The sequence below is a fragment of the Nematostella vectensis genome, chromosome 9 (genome assembly GCF_932526225.1).
Source record: "Nematostella vectensis chromosome 9, jaNemVect1.1, whole genome shotgun sequence".
In the NCBI taxonomy this organism is placed as follows: Eukaryota; Metazoa; Cnidaria; class Anthozoa; order Actiniaria; family Edwardsiidae; genus Nematostella; species Nematostella vectensis.
In genome coordinates, this window is record NC_064042.1 from 11,034,974 (window position 1) to 11,055,526 (window position 20,553).

General features: G+C 42.5%; 1 protein-coding gene across 1 annotated transcript; it reads right to left on the reverse strand.

Annotated features, from left to right (window-relative positions):
* Positions 1-1,554: 1,554 nt before the first annotated feature.
* On the reverse strand, positions 1,555-20,516 carry LOC116614942 (major antigen). The gene is made up of 12 exons (XM_032376562.2): positions 20,031-20,516; positions 15,184-15,672; positions 14,399-14,734; positions 8,755-14,043; positions 7,739-7,963; positions 6,992-7,306; positions 6,171-6,668; positions 5,697-5,957; positions 5,085-5,410; positions 3,744-3,903; positions 3,185-3,321; positions 1,555-2,957 (listed from the first exon to the last, which is right to left on the reverse strand). Exons 1-12 carry the CDS (start codon positions 20,286-20,288, stop codon positions 2,702-2,704), a joined length of 8,550 nt encoding a protein of 2,849 aa, XP_032232453.2. The 5' UTR covers positions 20,289-20,516; the 3' UTR covers positions 1,555-2,701.
* Positions 20,517-20,553: the final 37 nt, after the last annotated feature.

Sequence of the window (20,553 nt, forward strand, 5' to 3'; positions counted from 1 at the left end):
TCATAAACTGGGGATTTGAGCAATCCCATCAAATGAAATAAAGAAAGACTGCAACCCAATATTACATAACCAGTTGTTATAAAGTGTTATAAGGTTGTTATAAAGAGTTTTTTTTCCCATGGGGATTTGCCTGTGGGCAAATTTATGTCCTTTAGTCAGGATAAGACAAGACATTTTTGAGTCACCATAGCCCCTCCCCTGGTAGTTTTTTTCTGGCCCAACAATATGCAGCTTTTGTAATTTTTTGTTCTTAAGAGCTGATTATAATGCATCATCAAGTCCATGGCCACATTTAGCAGTTAATTGTCAAGGCAAAATCACTCTGAGGGTATGTGTTACTGTCTAATTAACAAGCTATTGGCTTCTTCTGGGCTTTAAAACTGTTGAAAGACAATATCAAGTTTGTATTGTAGTTCTAAAACTCATTTCACCACTGAAACTTAAACCCATTGTCTCATCCCAGACTCAATAATTGAAGAGTATGTGAGATAGATGGTACTTTTGTAACGACTATGAGAAAGGGGGCTGGCTCTAAATCCATTGAGAAGATTTTAGGGATAGATGATATTTTGGGTATGATAGGAGGAAGGGGTTATAATGAAATAAATCCATAATAATAAAATGGAGTAGCTAATCACTTTCATTGAGACAAGATGCTGAATTACGAGAGTGCAGATTCAGATGTGGTCGAGTTTTAGGCTTAGGAAGGCGCCTCAGGCAACTCATGTCTGACAATGGATTACAGCTAAGATGAAAACTGTTGGTTTTTTGGAGGGAGAAAAATTGGAAAACCCGGAATAAACCCTTCAGAACAAAGGCAAGATCAACTAACTCAACTCAAGTCGGGACTGGGAATCTAACCCAAGGGCTCGTTTCTCGAAACACCCGGGAATTCTCGGGCCCGAAAACGATTTATTTCTTAAATTTGAAAAGCTGGCTAATCCTGTAAAATTTATGATATCTAAATGTGTCGAAAAATCGTCAAACATCGTATTTTACCACAAAGATTCATGTGAAAGATGATTCTATTTAGAGATTTATAGATTTTGACTTTTCCCGAACTTCTCGGGCCCGAAATTCACATGGCTTAAATATTAAGAAAGTTCTCGGGACCTCGCAGTCACCCGAGATTTTTTTGGGTAACTTTTTGGCTTCAGCAAAACTTCAAAAATAGCCCTATTGAGCGCAATCATTTGGAATACGAACCAAAGGAAGTTCAAACTGTTCTAAAACATGAAAGCGGTTGTGCAAAAGGAAAACATGCGATAGTTTTAGCAAAAATGCAAAATAAAGTTTTCGGGCCCGAAAATTCTCGGGAGTTTCGAGAAATGGGCGTCAGGACCCATTAGTGAGAGGCCAAGACACTACAGAGTGATGCCTTGTCAACTGCAGCACTAAGGCTCTCGTAGACCTAATTGCGACTTAATGCATTGGAGAGATTGGAAGAGAGTTCATTTTTTGGTAATGATAGAAAAATGGGACTGTATGAATGCGCTAAGAACATCTCTTTTACATATAACCATAACCTTGAAGCATTTTAACATTGAACACATAGAATATTCTATGACATTTAATTCATCATCAACTATCAAAGTAACAAAAAATAAACCTATTTTTAAGATTTGTCCTCTGAGCATTTCATTGTGCATCACATTTTGTTTATTCTTGCAGTTTTGCCTAATTTATTTGAAAATTAGATAATTACTAGACAATTATATGGATAATCACTAACTAAAACGTAACTAGTGCTAATTGCATTCCATTTTTTTGTGATTTGAAAACTACCTATTGCCTACCTAGTCCAATGGGCTAACCTAGTTAAGGTTTATTGTTTCGTTTTGTGCCAATTGGCTTATGGTAAAATTGGGTCTATTCAATTGAAAAGGCGACTTGCACTAACAGATCAGCTGACTTTTTGGGTGGCAAACTTGCACACGCTCAGGGTCAAAAACAATATCACTTATTCAGCGCTTATAAAACAGCCAGATGGTTCTTTGTCAGAAAAGGCTTATTTTCATTCATAGATGTTTAGGTTCTCTTGCATGATGGGCACAGTTATTTCTGTGTTTATTTTAGCTTATATTTTCCACTTGAAAGTTCAGGTGATTAGTTAGTGCAAGTCACTTATTGTAACTAAAGAGATTCAAATGCTGTTGTTGCCAACTTATGTTTAAAGACCCTTTATACATGATTGAGATGATGGGTATATGTATTGTTACATTGAGGTATGAAAATGTTACAGACTGTAGAATTATAAGAGATGAATTCAACAGGACTGTGAAACGTTTGGCAAAAAATTTGTTAAATAGCAACAAAGGTAAAATTGTGAGTTATGGAGAAAATGATGGTAAAACATGAAAAAAATATTCCATCAATTAGTAAAAAAAGATTATAGTCAATAGAATTAAACGAATTAGCATACTTTTCTACCACAATTCAAAATAATATCCTGTTTAAAAGGTTAAAACTCATTCAGTATAGGGAATACAAGAGCTTCAAAACCCTGTAAAATTGGGAATTACAATGGCAAACACAAAAACTCATGACACATAGACACTCAATACAATCAAGCATTTTCCATGTATTCATCTTGAATTGTGCCATGTTAATTTCCAATTTGACATAGGGTTTGGTTCTTGATTGAAAAACTATCTATATTGTACCCTTTTCCCTCTGAGCCCTGACCAATCCGAATTCCTGCTTAACTGCTGGCCTTGTAGCCTCTGGATGTTTTCACAACAACCTTCTTTGTAGTGATCTCCTCCTCTTCAGATGATTCATCTTCATCACTGAATTCAATTGGTGGGGATGATTCCACTGCTCTTGTGGACTCGGCAGATATTCCCTCATCTTGGAAAAAGTCTTCTATCTGCTCCTTGGTGTCTTCACTGTAACCACTCTTCTCTTTGTCTGTTTTGATGGTTGTGGACACATCACCAGGTTTGCTAGAAGAGGTGCTGTTTAAAAGAGATACAGAGAAACCCTTAGATAAGTAATAATGAGTCCGTGAAGGGAGAATGCAGTTCTTGGGAAAGCAAAACAGTAATCTCTGTAAAAACATTTCAGGTCTCATATGGTGTGCTGTAGACTACCAAGCTAATATATATATATCTGTTTTAACTACTGTACAACTTTTTGTAGTTATACTCTTCTAAGACTTTTTAGGCTGTTATGTAATACTGACCTGTAGCTAGTGGTTTTGGTGGTGGTTGTGATGCCCTTTCCAGGGGAACCCCTCACATATGAAACCTCAGTACGTGACTGTGATTGAGGACTCATGGTAATATCCTTACGTGACAGTTGCCTTGTCAGGTCATCCACCTACGATAATAGACATTCAAACATTAAACCTTTTTACTCTTACGTTGCCTGAGAAATCAATGCCACCTTTTTAAAATTATATCTCTAAAAAAAAAAAACCTGTTTGATGACCATGTCTAGTACAGTTACAATTAAAAGAACTCAGAAGACGATTTAATTGTTGAAAATACTAGGCAAGAGTTGGCATGACATTGAAACCTCAGTAGTCGATGTTGTTGTGTTGTCGAGTCATGTTGTGTTGCAGTCATTATGTGTTGCAGAGTCATGTTGTGTTACAGAGTCATGTTGTGTTACAGAGTCTGTGTTGCCGAGTCATGTTGTTGTGTTGCAAAGTCATGTTGTTGTGTTGCAGAGTCATGTGTTGCAGAGTCATGTTGTTGTGTTGCTGAGTCCTGTTGTTGTGTTGCAGAGTCATGGCCTACCTGGAAGCGGTATTTCTCGCTCTGGTTCTGCAGCTCTCTCATCTGCTGGATCAGTTCTTCAGATTGTGTGTTGCCTTTGCTTCTCATCAGGGACACCTGCTGGCGAAGATGTTCCTTCTCCCGCTCACAGTCTTCACGCTGCTTCTCAAATCGAACATTCCTGGTAAGGATAACTTTTTCTTTAACTCAACAAAGTAGAATGTGGTCACAAGAATTTGAAGGTTAACATAGGTAACCTGTTGCACAGCCTGTCTTGATGCCTAATATATTATTTGGTATACCTTCACAAGGACAGAGGAAAAAAATGGCATGAAATTTTCCAATTCTCAATATATAAGCTCAAGATTCCGCAAACAAGGAGTTCCTTTGACCAGGAGAATTCATAATTTGAACATTTGAAAATTGCCTTTCAAGCCTCATATCTCGAAGACGAATCCATTATAAAAAAATACTTTTTGATATGTTGGTTTACATAACATAAGGAACCTCTATGCAAAAATTCAAGCTTACCTAACTTAGCCAGACCTTATTTTGGGAAAACTTGCCATTTTTTGCTCTGTCCTTCACACATGTATTTATGGTGGCTGTTTTACACTCGCATGTTTTTTTTAAGTACACAATTTCATTCATATACATCATGTGGTCAACGTGCCCACCAAAGGGCCACACCCAGAGCACCTGTGCACCCCATCCACCAATATTAATCCCGCAGGGAGTTATTGAGTGAAAATTGATGAGTAAGATCTCATAGACCTTTAAATGTCCTTAACTTGGCGCAAAGCGTAAGATATTTCCTGAATTATTCTCAAACAGAGCTCGATGGTATTTTAACGAGCCCAGGCACTCAATAAGGGATTTGTTATAAGAAAAGAAGCCGTGTCTTTTTGGGAGGCAAATCCAAGAAAAATTTACTCAATTTAACAAAATTAACTCTGAAATGGCTGCAACCGAAAGGCCAAAGAGGGACAAAAAATATAAATTTTCAATGAAAAGAAGCAACAAGTCCCCTTTGACAAGCGAACTAAGGTATTTTCTCCGTTTCACGCCTATCCTTACTCGGGTATTCGGGTATAGCCGACAACAAACCCTTAAGTCTTATCTACACTATCAAAGGAATTGGAAACGCTTATGGAATTTGATGCTTACCGTGCATGTGTTAATCAACATAAAGGAGATATAAGCGAAAAGTAAAGTAACGAAAGATGTTTTTTCTCCATTGTCTAACGTTCATTTACACACTCGTATAAGCTCCGGTTCCTTTCCGTCTCTGCTTCCTTCGCTAGTGAAAAGTCGGGTAAATGCACAAGCGAAGACAGGTATGTTCAAGTATGTTCAACTTACTGGTTCCTAAGCTTGGTGATCTCCACCGCCATGGACGCCTTCTCGTGTTGGCAAGACTTGTTGTCATTTTCGATCTCGGTTATACGGTGCTGCACGACAGTCAGTTCGTCCTCAAGCTCCACATTTAGCTCGCGCGCGTGCTCGTACTTCTCCTCCAGCTCGGAAATCCTCTTCTGGTAGCTGACGACCTCCTCTCTTAGTGTGACTATCCTTACCTCGACGGTCTTGTAGGTGATTATCAAGGTCTCGTATTTCTCGCGCACTGTGCGCAGCTCATAGTCCATGTGAGAGATCATCTTATGTGCACCCAGCAGCTCTTGTTGCAGCTTAAATGAAAAATAAGAATGGTTTTAGAGTTCTTAATGTTCCTGTTATACTATACAATCGAAACTATATAGCTTACGGCGTCAACCAAAGTAGGTATAAGTATCGAAGCACTTTGGGTGTTTTATTTTTACTTTATCGAGTACAAAGTGTACTGCATAGTCTTTGTGTCAGTCAGTAATGTTGGCTTAACGTTTTCAAAGGGATGCTCCTTCCTCAAGCAATCTAAGTTTCTGACTTTCTCTAGTATCTAGTATCTTAGTTGTTTCATTGTTTTGTAATCCTTACCTCGTTCTCACGTTCCTGGCTCCTCTTATAAGCAGCAGTAAGGGCGGAGTATGAAGCAGAGTCCTCGTAGTCCATGCGGGTCTTGGAGTATATCTCTTGCTCGGCTTCCAGCTGAGCCAGGCGTTTTTGGAGATTGTCAAAGTCTTCCTGAAGATTGTCCTTGGACTGGCGGGCGGCTTCGAGCTCGGCCTGGAGATCGTGGTTCTTTCTCTTAGCATTCTCAAAGTCGTGGTACAACTTGCCCTTGTCTGTGGTCAAGCCCTGTAAGATAAAGCAATGCTGCCATGAGTAAATGTCAGCTAACCGCGTTTAATTACTATCCTTTTAATTTTTTCTAATACAAGGTGAAGTCTTGGCTGAAAAAAAATGAGTATGTTCTTTTACCCGATTGCGCCCGTAGTACCATAGAGTGTAAAGCTGTTTTCTTCTGGAAAACACCTTCAAAGACACGGCATATTTGAACAGATTGCATACCTGATTGGCGTTCTCCAAATGATCAATAGTCTTTTGCATGCTTGCGATCTTATCCTCGAGCTTGTGTTTCTCCAAGTCCAAATTATCATAGTTCTTCTGTAACGTGTTGTACTTGTTCTGCCAGGACGAGATGTCATCATTCAGACGATTTTTCTCAGCCTTGAGCGCATCAACATCCTCCTGCATGTCCGGGAACATGTCCACTCCGGACTCAAGCTGGCCACCCGCGTCTCGGACAATGGTTGTCTCGGTCTCGACTCTCTCGTAGCGGCTCTTGGCGCTAGACAGCTTGTTCCTGAGATCGTCGATCTCGATCTTGAGCCTGGAGTTCTGTTCTCTAGCGTCTTGAAGCTTGTTCTCAAGGTCGGCAATCTGTGGCTGGGCTCTCGCGAGTTCGGACATGTGATCGCGTTTCTCTGCGTTCATGTTGTCCATCTCGTTCCTCAGGGCTGCGAGGTCTCGTCTTAGCTTGTCGTTGTCTGCCTGAAGGTTGTTTAACTGGAGAGTAATAACGTTTATGATACGTTAGTGTTTTGTTTTCTTTTTGAATTGTGGATGTGCATATTGCTGATAGGCTGTAATATGTTTTGGTACTTTTACGAGTTATGTTGCAAAAATTAAATTATAAGATTGCCCATACGAAAAGTATTTTTTCATTTTTCTGATGCTTTTTTGAGATTTAATTATCCCTCTCATGAAACGGCTCCATTTTACTGCTGAAATACGAAAATTATTAAGATACGTGATTTTATTATTCAAATTTAAACCAAAAAATAATTGTCACGCAAACCAGAGTTAGGATCTTTTAGTTGTACACCTACCTCATCTTCCAGGCGTTGCACTGTGTATCCACGCTCGGCGAACTCAGCTTGCCTGGCGTCAAACTGCTGCTGCAGTTCTCTTAGCTTCTTCTGTAGATTAGCAATCTCCTGCTTCAGCTTCTCGTTTCTGTTCTTAGCTTGATCCAGGATGCCGCGGAGCTGTGCCTGCTGTTTGGCTTCAAGCTGGAGCTCTTCCTCAAGGGAGTTAATCCTGTTCTGCAGGTTCTTGATATCTCGCTGAAGCTCACTCTTGTTATTGTTGGCGCTCTGGAGGGCTGCTTCGAGGTCGGCAATTTTCTTGTAGGCGTCTAGGAGCTAAAACGAGAACTTGTCGTTAAAAGAGCTTGACAAGTTAACCTGATTCCCTGGTTCTTTAGTTAACAACTCCAGTTTTGTTTGCAATTCATGCTGTACTTCGTCCTTCACCTATCAAGTCGTGTTCTGAATTTTCACCTATAACCCAGGACCTTTTTGCATTACTGATCACTCGCTGTTTCTTGACCACCTTTTCTTTTCTCTGTCTCTCTCACCATCAGATTTTCCCTCTCCCTCTAATATTCTCTAACACGGTCTCTCTTCGCTTAAGCCCCTCTCTGCCTTGTTGCTACCCATAAGCTATTATCGTGCTAATCTCCTTTCATTTTTGTTATCTTACACATCTATTGTATTCGACTCCTTTTGTAGCTTTTTGTAGCTTTACCACGTCACGTCTCATGGTCTTTCCTTACTTCCATCCTATAATCTTACCTCTTTCTGTTGTGCCTCGATCTTCTGCTGTGCCTCCTCTGTCTGAGACTCGAGCGTTGCGATCTTGTGCCGGGCGTCCACCAGCTCATCAGACAGGTCCTTCACTTTGTTCTCATACGTCTCATTGTAGGCTTCCAGTCTAGTGACCTTGTTCTTGAGATTCTGCACCTCCTGTCCGAGCTCGGTCATCTTTTTCTTCCAGCCCAAGGCGTCATTGGCATCAACCTGAAGAACAATAATTATTTATGAGGGCTCGTCTTGTATGATTCATTCCAAAGTACTAATATCATTCCAAAGTACTATATTTTGTTGCAGTGTAAGTATCTGTGGAATATAATTGCCTGCCTGAATAAAGACATCTGCAATATAATTGGCTGTAATTCACTTCTAGCTCTCAATAGTTGATAGAGACACTGTATTTACTTAAAATAACCCCCTAAAATAATCAGATGTTTTTCTCTCAATTTTTTTCTTGGGTTAACTTCAAGCCTTGCCTTCTTTAAAGCCGCATGATCTCCGATGATTTTTACAGAAAACGCGAAAAATATTTCAAAATATTGAAAGCAGTGTGTCTATTGGAAGTTTCTTTGAGGATGTGATTGATAATTTAGAGCGAATGGCCTGTTAAATATCTCGGATTCTAATAGATTATTTTGTCTTTTAACGGTTGAGGTTTCCGTCGGACCTCCGGAAGTAAACTGGTTAATTGCAATGGAATGAGCAAAACATTATAGTAAAAATAGTTAGAAATAAACTAAGGACATTATTTCTACAGTGGCGAACGTGGTTAGAGAAGTTTACACGGCAAACGTCCGCGTCCTCAATTGACCGTGAAAGTTGGAGTTTTCACGTCGTGGTTTTATGGAATCGGCTGAAATGTATCAGACATAACGCATTTTCACGTGCTACTATTGAATTCTGAATCAAATGCCATTGTTTTCTGTCGTCGTCGTTGCTTATGGCCCCTAATGCGGATTTAAGGTGGCAGTGTTTGATTTGTGGGCAGCTTTACTTACCTTGTCCTGTCCTTGCAGGTTATTGAGTGCATCTTGCAGCTCCTTGATCCTCTTGTCCTTCCAAGCTCCCTGTCCTTCAAGCACGTTTTTGTCGCGGTTACTGTTTGCCAGATCACTCTCCACTTTGTTCAGCTTTGCTCTCAGCCCAGCGATGTCACTGTCCATGTTGTCCTTGTCGCGAACGGCCTTCTTGTAGGCAGATTCCAAGTCACGATACTTCTTAGAATTCACTTTATCGTCGTCGCGCATGGGCATGGATTCTGGCGGCGCTGAGTGCACCTCGCTGACATTTTGCTGCACAATGATCATGTCGCTCTGCATTCTGTCCTTCTCCTGGCGCTGTAACTCAATCTGCACGCGTAGTTCGGAGATTGTCTTCTTCATGGTGGCGATTTCCTGCTTGAGTCTGTTCTTGTCTGCCTCTAGAGCCTTGATACGACCCTCCAAGTAGAAGATCTTCTGGTTCTTTGCAGTGAGTTCGGCTTGGAGACGCTCCACGTCCTTCAGCGCATTCAAGTACTTGTTTTTAAAGTCAGTCGCCTTGGCGTTCGCCGCAGCAACGTCTTTGCGAAGCTTCTCGTTTTCATCGCGCAGAAGGTTCATGAAGTGCTCTAAGTCGGCGATTCTTGATTCACGTTCCTGGATCTGGCTGTTAAGCTTGGCGACTTGGTCAGCGTAGTTTTCATTAGACTCTCTGAGATTGGAAATCTTCTGCTTCAGGACACTTATTTCGTCCTCAAGCTGCTTCTCGTTGTTCTTGTGCCACTGGATCTGGTTCTCTCGGTCCACCACCTCACGTTTGGCGTTGTCGGCCTGCGCTGCATAATCGCTGACCTGGCGCTGAGCGGTGAAGAGATCCTCCTTGGCTCTTGCCATCTGGTGGCGCAGTTCATCAAGTTGCCCGCGCAAATTAGCGTTCTCTTGCTGTGCACGATGCAGATCTTCTTCCAAACTTGCAATTCGCTTCTGTGCGTTGATGAGCTCGGCATTGAGATTGTCATTCTCAGTGAGGGACATCTGCAACTTAAGCTCGCTCTCTCCAAGCTTCCTTTTCAGGTTATAGACATCTGCTTCGAGCTCTCCCTTCTTCGTCTGCACCTCGGTGAGTGTAGTCCTGATGGACTTGATCTCCTGCTTCAGCATGTTGTTGTCACGCTCCAAGGCATCCTTCTGCGCTCGAAGCGAGTTGATGATTCCTGGTGCATCTGTTTGATCGCCTGCCTTAGCAGCGCGTACCTTCAGCTCCTCAATCACCTTCTGCAGCTCCATGATTTCGTCCTCGTTGTCTCGCAACTTTCTGTCCCTCTCGTTCAGCTGTTGCTGCAGTTGGCTGTTTTGGTCTTGGAGAAGCTTGTTTTGACGCTCCAGTTTATCGTACTTGCTTTGGAGAGTTTCCAAGTCTTGTCTTAGAATCTGTGTCTCCATGTCATCGCCTGAGGATTCTACCATGCTTTCAGAAACCATAGAAATCGCGGACTCAAGCTGAGGTCGATTCTCAAGGTTGATAATCTGCTCATGGGCCTGGCTCAGCTTGCTTTGCAACTCGTTTTCTTTCTCGCTGTTGATCCTGTTGTTGATATCCATCTCAGCTACTCTGCGTTTGAGGTTGATGTTCTCCTCTTCCATGCGTTTGGCATTCTCGCGGTCACGGTCGTTAGACTTCTCGATGATCAAAATTTTCTCATTCACTGATCTGTTAGCCTTTTCCATGTTCTCAATCTTCTGTATCGCGGTCTCGTAGTCCGCCTCAACGCGCCTCATGTCCTTCTTTAGCGCATCCATCTGTCGCTCAAGCTCATCTCTCTTCAGTTTCAAGTCCTCAATTGTCTTATCCCTGCTCTCAATCTCTTGGTTGTAATAGTCAATCTTGCTCTTCAGTTCGTTCAGGTCCCTCTCTACGATATTCTTCTCATCGCGCAAGGTATTGACTTGGCGCCTCAGCTCTTCGATCTTCTCATCGAGGCTGTTGCGATCTTTGGTAAAGTCACGAATCTGTTGTTCCAGGGTTGAGATCTTGGCCGTACTTGTTCTCAAGTCTTCTAGTGCTCTGTCCCTCTCAGCTGAAATCCTCGCGAGCATATTTTCTAGCTCGTTGATCCTATTCTCTAAGTCAAGGATCTCCTGCTGGCGCCGGGCGTCACTCTCTTTGAGATTTTCATTCTCGTCCTTGATTTTAGACATTTGGGCTTTCAGGCTCTCGAGTTGTCCCTCGATGTACTCCTTGCTGGCTTGGAGGTTGTCAATCAAGTTATCCTTCTCTGCCGATTCGCGCTCTTCGCTCTCAAGCCTCATCTTGAGCTCAACAATCTGCTGCTGCAAGTTCATGTTCTCCTCTCTCGCCTTGGCGAGCCTTTCATTCGCGTCAGCCAGTTGTTTCTTGAGCGAGTCGTAATCCTTCTGCACGGTGTCATGCTCTATCTCTAGATCAGCCAAGTCGTTGTTGGCCTGCACAAGTTCTTCCTTGATTGCTTGCTTTTCCTTCTCGGCGCGGTCCTTGGCAGCCTCGAGGTCACGGATTCTCTTGTTCAAGGCGTTCACCTTGGCACGCAGGTCCACGTTCTCTTGCTGTAGTTTGCGGTAGTCGGACTCGAGCTTCTCGTAGCGGTTCTTATAGGATTGTAATTCTTGTTTCATCCTATTCTCTTTGTCCTGGCTCGCCTTGTAGAGAGTCTCGATCTCATAGTAGCGCGTGTCGTGGGTGGCACTGGCGCGCTCTCGCTCCTGCTGCTCCTTTCCGATGTTACTGATAGTGACCTCGAGCTTGTTCACGTTAGTTTGGCTGTTCTTGAGGTTCTCTTCCAGCGAACGGATCTTGTTCTGCGCTGCCTCGAGTGCGTTCTTGGTGTTCATGAGCTCGCGTTTAAGGTTCAGTAGCTCTTCATCAGTAACCGCCTTTGCACTTCTCAGACGCTCAATGATGGCGTCCTTGTCCTTGAGCTCCTTGTCCTTTGTCTCGACTTCACGTTCTTTCTGTTTCAGACTGCTCTGAGCTGCCAAGAGGTCTTCTTTCATTTTCCTGATCGTTATGTTCAGATTATCAATCTCCGCCTTTAGGTTATCGCGATCCTTCCTTGCATTAGCGAGTTGGCCCTCAGTGATAGCTAGCTTATGAGACTTGTTGCTGAGCTCAGTTTCCAGATTGTTCCTCTGCGCCTTCAGTTCCTTGATCTCTTTCTCCAGCGCGTCAATACGATCTTTTAGAGAGTTAAATTTGCGCTCCATGTCTCTCTTTTCCTCGCGGGCCGCATCGGCCGCAACATTCGCCGCGACAAGATCGCGCTTGGCTTCGTCTGCAGCCTTCTGATACTTTTTGATTTTCTCATTGATATCAGCAATGACCTTATCTTTTTTGGCCACGACGCTGTTCAGCGCTTGGTTTGCTTTTTCCTGCTGCGAAAGTTTAACCTCAAGGGTAGCGATCTTCTCCTTGGCCTGGACCAGTTTGTTGCTTGCATCTTTGAGCTGGTCCTTCAGTTGCGCGTTTTGCTTGCGTAGCGTGTCGATCTGGTTCTCCAGTTTGCCGATCTTGCCTTGCATTGCGTACAAGTCATCTTCAGCCTGGACCTTGTCACTGTTTGCGGCAACGATGTCGTTTTCAAGCTCATTTGCTTTACTCTCAGCAACAAGTAAGTTCCTGGCGATATCATCCTTCTCTCCCTCAAGCCTTTGTACTTCCTTGGCAAGATCGTCAGCCTTCTCCATTGCTGCTTCAAGATCTGCCTTCAGCTGATCAATCTCCTTCTGCTTCATGCCATCACGATCCTCTATGACCTTGTACTTGGTCCTTAAGTTGGCCAACTCCTTTTCCAGTTGCGCTACCTTGTCTTTCTCGATATCCAGAAGACTTTCTTTTTCATTTGCCATTGAAGCGAAGTCTTCGTAGCTACTCTGTACGTTGCTAACTTGGTCTTGCACCACCATGCACTCGCTCTGAAGGACCTCGTTTTTCTTAATGTGCTGTTCCACCTCCACAGTCAAGCGATTCACCTCGTCATCTTTGCTTCCCAGCTGAATCATGAGTTTCCTCTTCTCGTCTTCGCTTGATTGCAGAAGCGACTTCGTGTTCATTAAATCCGACCTGAGCTCGTCGATCTCATTGTTCAAGTCATCAATCTCTTTCTTCAAAGAGTCAATTGTTGTATCCTTCTCCACAGACTCTCTCTGGGTTGCTGCAGCCTGGCGCTCTGCTTCGCTAAGCTTGTTCTTCAGCCGAGTGATCTCATCTTGGAGGTTATCAACTACCTGGTTGTGATTCTTGGCATCTTCTTCCAGCGCACTGGCACGGTTGAGGGCGTCCTGGAGCTCAGATTCCAAGCGCTTTATCTTGGGTGTCTGGCTTAGAACCTGCTGTTCCAGATCTCGCTTCTCTTTATCTGCCGCGTCAAATGCAGACTCGAGCTCGGAAATCCTCTTCTCTTTCTCCTGTATCTCGTTCTTAAGACGGTTTAACTCGTCTTCAGTTTGCTGCAGCTCATCTTCAGCATCTGCGGCGCGTTTGTTCGCTTCTAGAAGGTCATCATGCATCTCCTTGGCTTGATCTTCAAGGATGTCGTTCTTTGTGTTCACTTCGCGGACGTCGTTGTCCAGTGCGTTGATCTTGTCCTCAAGCTGTGCAATGGTGTTCTTCAGGTCATCTATGGTCTTCTGCTTCCTCACGTTGTCATTCTTGAACTTCTCAGCGTTGCGTTGGGCCTCAGAGAGTTGAGCCTGAAGACCGACGATTTCCTTTCGCAGCTGATTCACTCGGTCTTTCTCGGCGTCGAGATCGGCCTTCAGTTGCATCTTAGCCTTCTGCGCTGCAGCCAGCTGCGCTTCAAGGTTCGTGTTCTTGCTCCTCAGCCCGTCCACCTCCCTCTCGAGGTCGTCACGCGCATTTTCACTTTTCTCCAACGCAATCTTCAGATCCGATATCCTCTTCTCAAGCGGCGCTACACTGGTTTTTAGCTCATCTCTCTCCTTAGCCGTGATCTCATACAGCGATTCCAAATCGTTGATCTTTGCGTGTGTTCCTCCGACCTTGGACATCAGTCCGTCTACCTCGGTCACTGAAGACTCGTATGTAGCCTGCAGTTGGACGTTTACCGTGCTCATCTTCTCGACCTCGGATTCCAGCACGTGTATCCTGGTTCTGTAGTTCGTCACCTCCGTCTCCAGTTCCTTGATCCTGTTGTTGGACTTGCCCAGCATATTCTCGGCAGCAGCCAGCTTCCTCGTGTTTGTTGAGAGATCGCGGTGCAGGTCGTCATTTTCATGGTGTAAGCTCTCAATGGCAGCCTCAAGCTCAGCAAGCTAAATGATAAAAAAATGCATTTGGTTATGAGAGAGTTATCTAGTTAGTTTGATCCGTAACTCCGTAACTGACCTCAAATGAACTCTTTAGTAAGCTTTGTATGATCTCTGTTGGAGCGTTGTATAACATGAGAAATAGATTTCATCATTATAGACACATGCATTGAGATTCCTTTTGTATGTCGCTCAGCCACTCACTTCCCAGGCTCGCTATGTTTGTTCTTCTTTAATAGATGCCAAAATAAAATTACCCAAACTTTGGAAAGTCCAAACCTACCAAACCCTGAAATTTAAGGGGAGACAAGGAAAAAAATGGCTCTTTGTAACGCTTTCTCCCATAAGACCTCCACAATACCTTCATTTCTGAGTTGCGCAGATCCTTCTCCAAGTTCATACGTTGGCGCGACTCCACTTCCGCCTTCATCTGAGCCTGCGAGTAGTCTTGCTTGAGAGCCTCCACTTGGTCCTCCAGGTCCGAGTTCTTCCGCTCGTAGTTGCGCACCTGCTTGTCTTTGCTGCCGACCTCTTCCCTTAGCCTGTCTGCCGCCTTCTTCTGCTCTAGTGCATCGCGTCGCACCTCGTTCATGCTGTCTTTGCTCCGCTTTAGCTCATCTCTCAGTCGCTCCAGCTGCCTCTTTAGGTCGTCCCTCTGTTTCTGGGAATTCTGAAGTTGGGCCTCGCACTTTTTGACCTTTGGGTAGAAAATACATGACTAGGATTAGGCTTTATTTTGAAGGTAAGGATATATTTTAACGTGTCTTTTTTAAAACTCGAAGCTTCATTGAGAATGATGAGAGCGGATTGAAGCATGAGTTTCTTTTAAACTTCTAGCTTTCTCTCCAATTGCATAGCAAGTGGCCAACACACTAAGGTCTTACCAAATATGTAACTGCTACCCGTTTACATCCAAGTTCTAGATCTTCAAAGCGAATTGAAAACCATTGGAAGCTTACTAACGAAACGTGTTTTGAATCTCGTTTCACCGAGGGCCAGGCGTTTAGCCATGATTTGCTGCAATAATAAATCACCCACAATTGGGTGGTCAAGGCGGGGTACGCGCGCACCCTAAGCACACCTGGGCGATTGTCACCTCGCATCAGTCAATGGTAAACGACCAAACTGAAATTGCGAGAGACTCACCTTAAGGTCACAGTCTTTCTTAGACGCGTCAAGGTCGCGCTGTGACTTGTCGAAGTCGCTCTGCAAGCGAGCAAGCTTTGCCTGTAGCGCGGCGATCTCGTCTTGCAGCCCTTCCTTCTCGTCCATGTGAGACTTGAGCGTTGTCTCGTACTCGGAGAGCTCCTGTCGCACGAGGTATAGCTCGTCGTCCTCCGGTCCAGCCTCAACCACTGCGGTAGACTCCACGCTGATCATAGTTTCCTGACGCAAGGTCTCAATCTCCTTCTGCAGCGCCATCTTCTCGCTTTTCAGCGTCGAGATGATGTTGTTCTTGGAGTTGAGCTCGCGAAGAAGGGACTCGTTCTCGGTCTCCTTTTCCAGGAGGCGTCGCCTGACCATGTTGAGCTCGTCCTGAAGGCGCTTGTTATCGCCTTTGGAGTCGCGGAGCTGATCTTCGAGACTGCGCTTCTGGCGTCGGAGATCATCGATCTCGCGCTGAAACTTTCGCACCTGTAAAGGAAGAACGCACCAAATGGTCACTTCAAAACTGTTTCTTGGACCGGATCTTGTGCACTTCAAAATGTCTTACAGAAGCGTGAATCAGATTTTATCGGAAGGAGGAAAGGGGATGATTTTGCACAAACCTTACTATTCTTCAATGTAAAAATAAAAACTGGGAGAGGTGGGATGGATGGGGGGCGATGCACGCTTCCTTGAGTCCATCTCTAGCTAAACGCCTATTTTATTCATTAATAGAAAGTATGCAATAGGTATATGTTTCATAAGATAAGAAACGGAACAGTTACCGTCAACGTTTCCTGTTTTAATTTACAGGTACGTGAGATGCGACTCCCATAAGCTGCAACTTGGATAGAAAGGTAAAATAGTTCAGTGTTAAAAATAGAATTTTAAGAACCTGGATTCTGGTAGTGCAATGGATCTTTTACTGTCGCAAGTAAATGTAATAAATTCGATTTTTAATTTTAGTAAAGAACTAAATCCACTAGAATCGCTTTGAAATTCAGTCCACCCTAAAAGCATCTCCACTCTTCTGCTTTGGAATAAAATAATGCAAGACAATCAAATTTAACGTGTTATTCCCGGAACAAAGATTCCTTCTCATTAAACGCCCTAAGGGAAAAATATTTCATTCAAGAAGTGTATAGGAACGAGCAGGCGTCGCTTGGCGATTATCGCAATATCAGATTTGTACTTAATCTTTTAAAGAATCAGGCACCCCTTTGTCATTATTTACATTTAAAAAACGCAATCTCTAATTTTCTCCTATAAAATAACATCCCTACATCGAATTTTGAGACTTTTGGGTACTATTTGACTAAAATATCCCATTCACACGCTTGAGTTACTTTTCGTGGCTGGATGTTATCCGGTAGCTTTTCATTAAGGGAGTGATTGACATTCATTATTCGTTTACAATAAAAAGCAATAATCCATCACGGAATGTTTAGAGTATGGGTGAAAAGAAAACTTTTTTATCGACTTGCTGTCTCCTCATAACTAGGCGTTTGTGAGGCACGTTATCTCATGCAAGGCTCGTGGACTTCCCTTTTACGTAACCGTAGAGGGTCTTTTCGTGACTTATCTGGGCATCAATTACGGAATCACGAAATGAACTGTAAAATGGTCAATCAAGATATTGCAAATCTTCGGCAAGGACTTTTTATCTATATATATTTTTTATCGTTAGCTACTGCATGGTTTTCATTGCTGTTCAATGCATTGGGGGAAATATTTTAATGAAACCCATGTCAATTATCTGTTTATTGACGCGATAAATTGCTTTTCATAAACACAGCCTGCATCCTGCATCCTATTTATTGAAGTTTTACTCCTAGAAAAGTGTTTATTCATTCCCTGAACTAGCAATTGGTGCGAAGGATCGAAAACGAATACGATAATTACTGACTCCTAAGATTTCCTCGACATTTAGAATCTCATATATAAATAATGTCAATATTGAAAGAATCGCTTTATTCAGCCCTTAAAATATTGCTTGAAAGAATTAGAATAGAGAAAGTAGATAATATTTACTTTTTAAATGTCAAATGACAATTTTCTTACGAAAAAATGACGGGCTGAAGGATTTTAGTTGCCCTGGTCGGAAGCTTCTGGCCCTATTGCTCAAAATTGTTGATTTACTACCTTTCTGCATAATCTTATATTTGTAAAATTGCATCAATGGACAGGAAATTAAAAAAAATACGTACTGTGACATTCTTACATGGTTGTGAAACTTTATTTCGATAATGATCTTGTTTGACATTTTTTCACAATTCTCGGCTTGTGATCGTTTATATTATGGTGTATTTAAATCAGGTCAAATTTCAATTCGAATTATTCACAAGCTACTATTACGTACCCTGGCTATTTTTCTCAGTTCTTCATGCTTTTTACCCCCAACTGTGCTATTTTTGCAATAAAATTCCGCCACCACATCAAAACAATATGTCAGTTACAATGTAACCTGTTATGTAAAAAAAGAAAAAAGTGTAATGTTGCCTTAAAATGAACACGATAAGGGCCTGGCATGGGCTTGTGGCATGCTTCTCATTTTTTTAATTCAAATTATTGTTTTACTTATTTAAAAACGCAACTATCCAAAGCCTCAAATCTAATTCCGTTCATGATATAAAAAATAATTTCTACAAATGTCGTGATGAATTCCTTCAGCGTTTTTTAATTTGTTTATTCATCTGATAGGGCCATTAAGGGACGTAATAGCTAAGAGAATAAGATCTTAAGAGTTTGTCACGGACCACAAAAATGCAAATGTGACGTATTGAACTCGCGAGTGGTTCGTTTATACGATGCTTTGATAAAGATCGGGCAAGCCTTGCTTGGAAATGTAAAGTTGCCCACTTAATGGCTTGGCCCTAGTGTAATGAAGTAAATATCCTATTAAGGATTCCGCACCATTTAAGGATTAAAAAGAAATTCACGCCTTCACTTAAGGTTCACTAAGTACTTAGTTAAAAATTATCATTTAGGGAGAAAAAAGAAATTGCCTTGGAATAAAAGATGAAGATATTTACTTAGAAAATTCGAAATTAAATTGATAAATTAACTCGATGCCACCTACTGTTTTGGAATACCTCATATAGCTTACGATTACCAAGCCAGATCTTCTTATTTTTCTATTTCGGGTTATTTGGTAGTTACCGCCATCTCGGTAAAATTATTTTTTTTTAAGAATTCTTTTGTTTGGGTACATCTGAAGATGGGTTTATCTTCTCATCAGAGGTTTAGAAAATGTCTTACTCGCGATGAATGATACTAACCGCTAAACTGATACTTTTCTAAAGGCGCATTACCTTTATTAAATAAATAATATTATAACTAAAGTATTGCGGAATTTGTTGTTGTAAAGAATACAGAAAGGTATTAGGAAATTAACCATTTCTGATGATGGCGAATAAAATCCATCTATTGGTTTAACCTTTTATCTCTTGACAAGCACAACGCCAAAGATCTCCGAGTCTCGAAATGTGCGTAGCCGCCTAATTTCGACCTCATTTTGTTCTGTTCCATAGCTATTCCGACGCAGCGTTAAGCACGATCCTCAAAATAATTAATTGCCTTTAAAAGATGGCTTGATTTCTCAAGGATTGTTGTCTTATGGGCTTATAACGAAAAACGAAGGGATCTTAGAAACAGATCTTCTAGGGGCGCAGTTACTTTGAATTTCGTCACAAAATCGCGTGAGCGAGATGCCTGTGTTACATATAGCAGCGGGGCTTTGAGAGTCGCGTCAAATAATGGCCGTGAAACTCAATTTGCATATGAGAGAAACCCCTCAAGGGCCCCACACATGCAAACAAAGTCTGAGCCTTAAGAAGTCAGTGGAATCGGGTCGCTTGGCAAGATAAATAGGCAAGGCTTTTTATAAGACTGTTTACTTTGAACCCAGACCTTAGATTTCCATATGGCCCATTGACGAGTACTTTGCTTCAACATGGTGTGACCATCCAATATATTAGATACGCACCAGTGAAGAAATCTAATTCAATAAATGCCCGAAAATGCGACGGAGGAGAACGTTTAGAAGCTAGAAAAGACGCTAAACTAGACAATAAAGTGTGATTAAACCGATCGGGATGATCTGAGGTTTTCTGTGAGGTCCTCTTTGCAAATTCCCAGGGCAGCTAATTCGCCATTGGGGTCTAATTTATACAGAGCGCTAACGTCCCGAGACAAAACAGAGCTCAGTTGACGCTCAAAATCCCGCAGCAAATAAACCCCGGCTAGCGTGGGAAGGAATACCAATCAACGCTCTACTTTGCTGGTACAGCTTCGCATAATGTACTTGATAACTCCCTTATAAAGTTTGAAATGTTTTGTTTGTTTTGTTTCTGTTTATCTTTCTAGTGTCCTAAAACCCTCATTTTGCTGTATTAATACAAGATTTTTATTCCTGACATATGGCTGAATTTTTATGGGGCAAATTGCTAGGGTAAGGCACCAGCCGTATGTTGGCTCTGCTTTATAACATGAGGTGTTAAAGACATAACACTCAGCCATTGAAAGACAACTTATAAATTCACACCCCTAATCGGTGCTCTATCACGGCCAGAGAATCCACGCAAGAGAACAACCCCTCGAACACCGACAGAATTGAAAATACCTGCCCCTATCCAATTTTTTTTTTTATCAACATCGTCTTCATTCAGGGTGTGTCACACAAACCAACCCGGGTCAGAAGGCTACCTTAATATACTCGAATACTCAGTGTCAGATTCCAGATTCGGGCTAGTTTGGAATAATAAGTCACGATCTAGTAAGGCGCATAAAAAAACAAACGAGCTAAGCATTTAAGCGTCAAATCCGCGCGTCTCTAAATTTTCACGTACCTCAGCCATATGCTCTTTTTTCTGATCCTCCAGCATAGCTTTCAACTGTCTGTACGCGGCTTCCATGTCCCCAATAACTTCTTTCGCCTCCGCGATTTGCTGTAGAGAAACATCATGACCGCCCAATCCTCCTGACGCTGATTTCGAAGTGTAAGTGCGCACCGTCTTGCGAAAAGACGAGCTGCCAGTCGTTGGACCGCCATAACTAACGTCATAGAAGCTTGTCGACGACTTGCTCTTCGACGCTTCCTCCTCCATCGTGAATTAAAATGGCCTTGTGTTGAACAGTGTAATAAGAAGCGGTTTGCGTGAAGTTAAATTCCCTCTTGTTTGTCCAGCGCGCGTTATGTTACTGTGCGTTATGGGAACTGTTCTGTGTTATGTGGATATCACACCCTTCGTGGCTCAGGAGGGTGAGAGAGACTTTCCAAGCGCCACTGCTGCTAGAAGACTGTAAAGTCACTTCCAATCAAGTCCGAGGTTTTTGTAGGGCGCGCGCATTAACATAGCAAGCGCCGCCTCA

Bases quoted from the DNA above. Each gene is read 5' to 3' on its own strand.
- LOC116614942 (XM_032376562.2), bottom strand. From the start codon at position 20,288: ATGGAGGAGGAAGCGTCGAAGAGCAAGTCGTCGACAAGCTTCTATGAC. The intron at 7,307-7,738 runs GTAAGATTATAG...TTCTCGTTTTAG, and splicing joins TCGAGGCACAACAGAAAGAG to CTCCTAGACGCCTACAAGAA. The intron at 5,958-6,170 runs GTATGCAATCTG...TTTATCTTACAG, and splicing joins ATTTGGAGAACGCCAATCAG to GGCTTGACCACAGACAAGGG.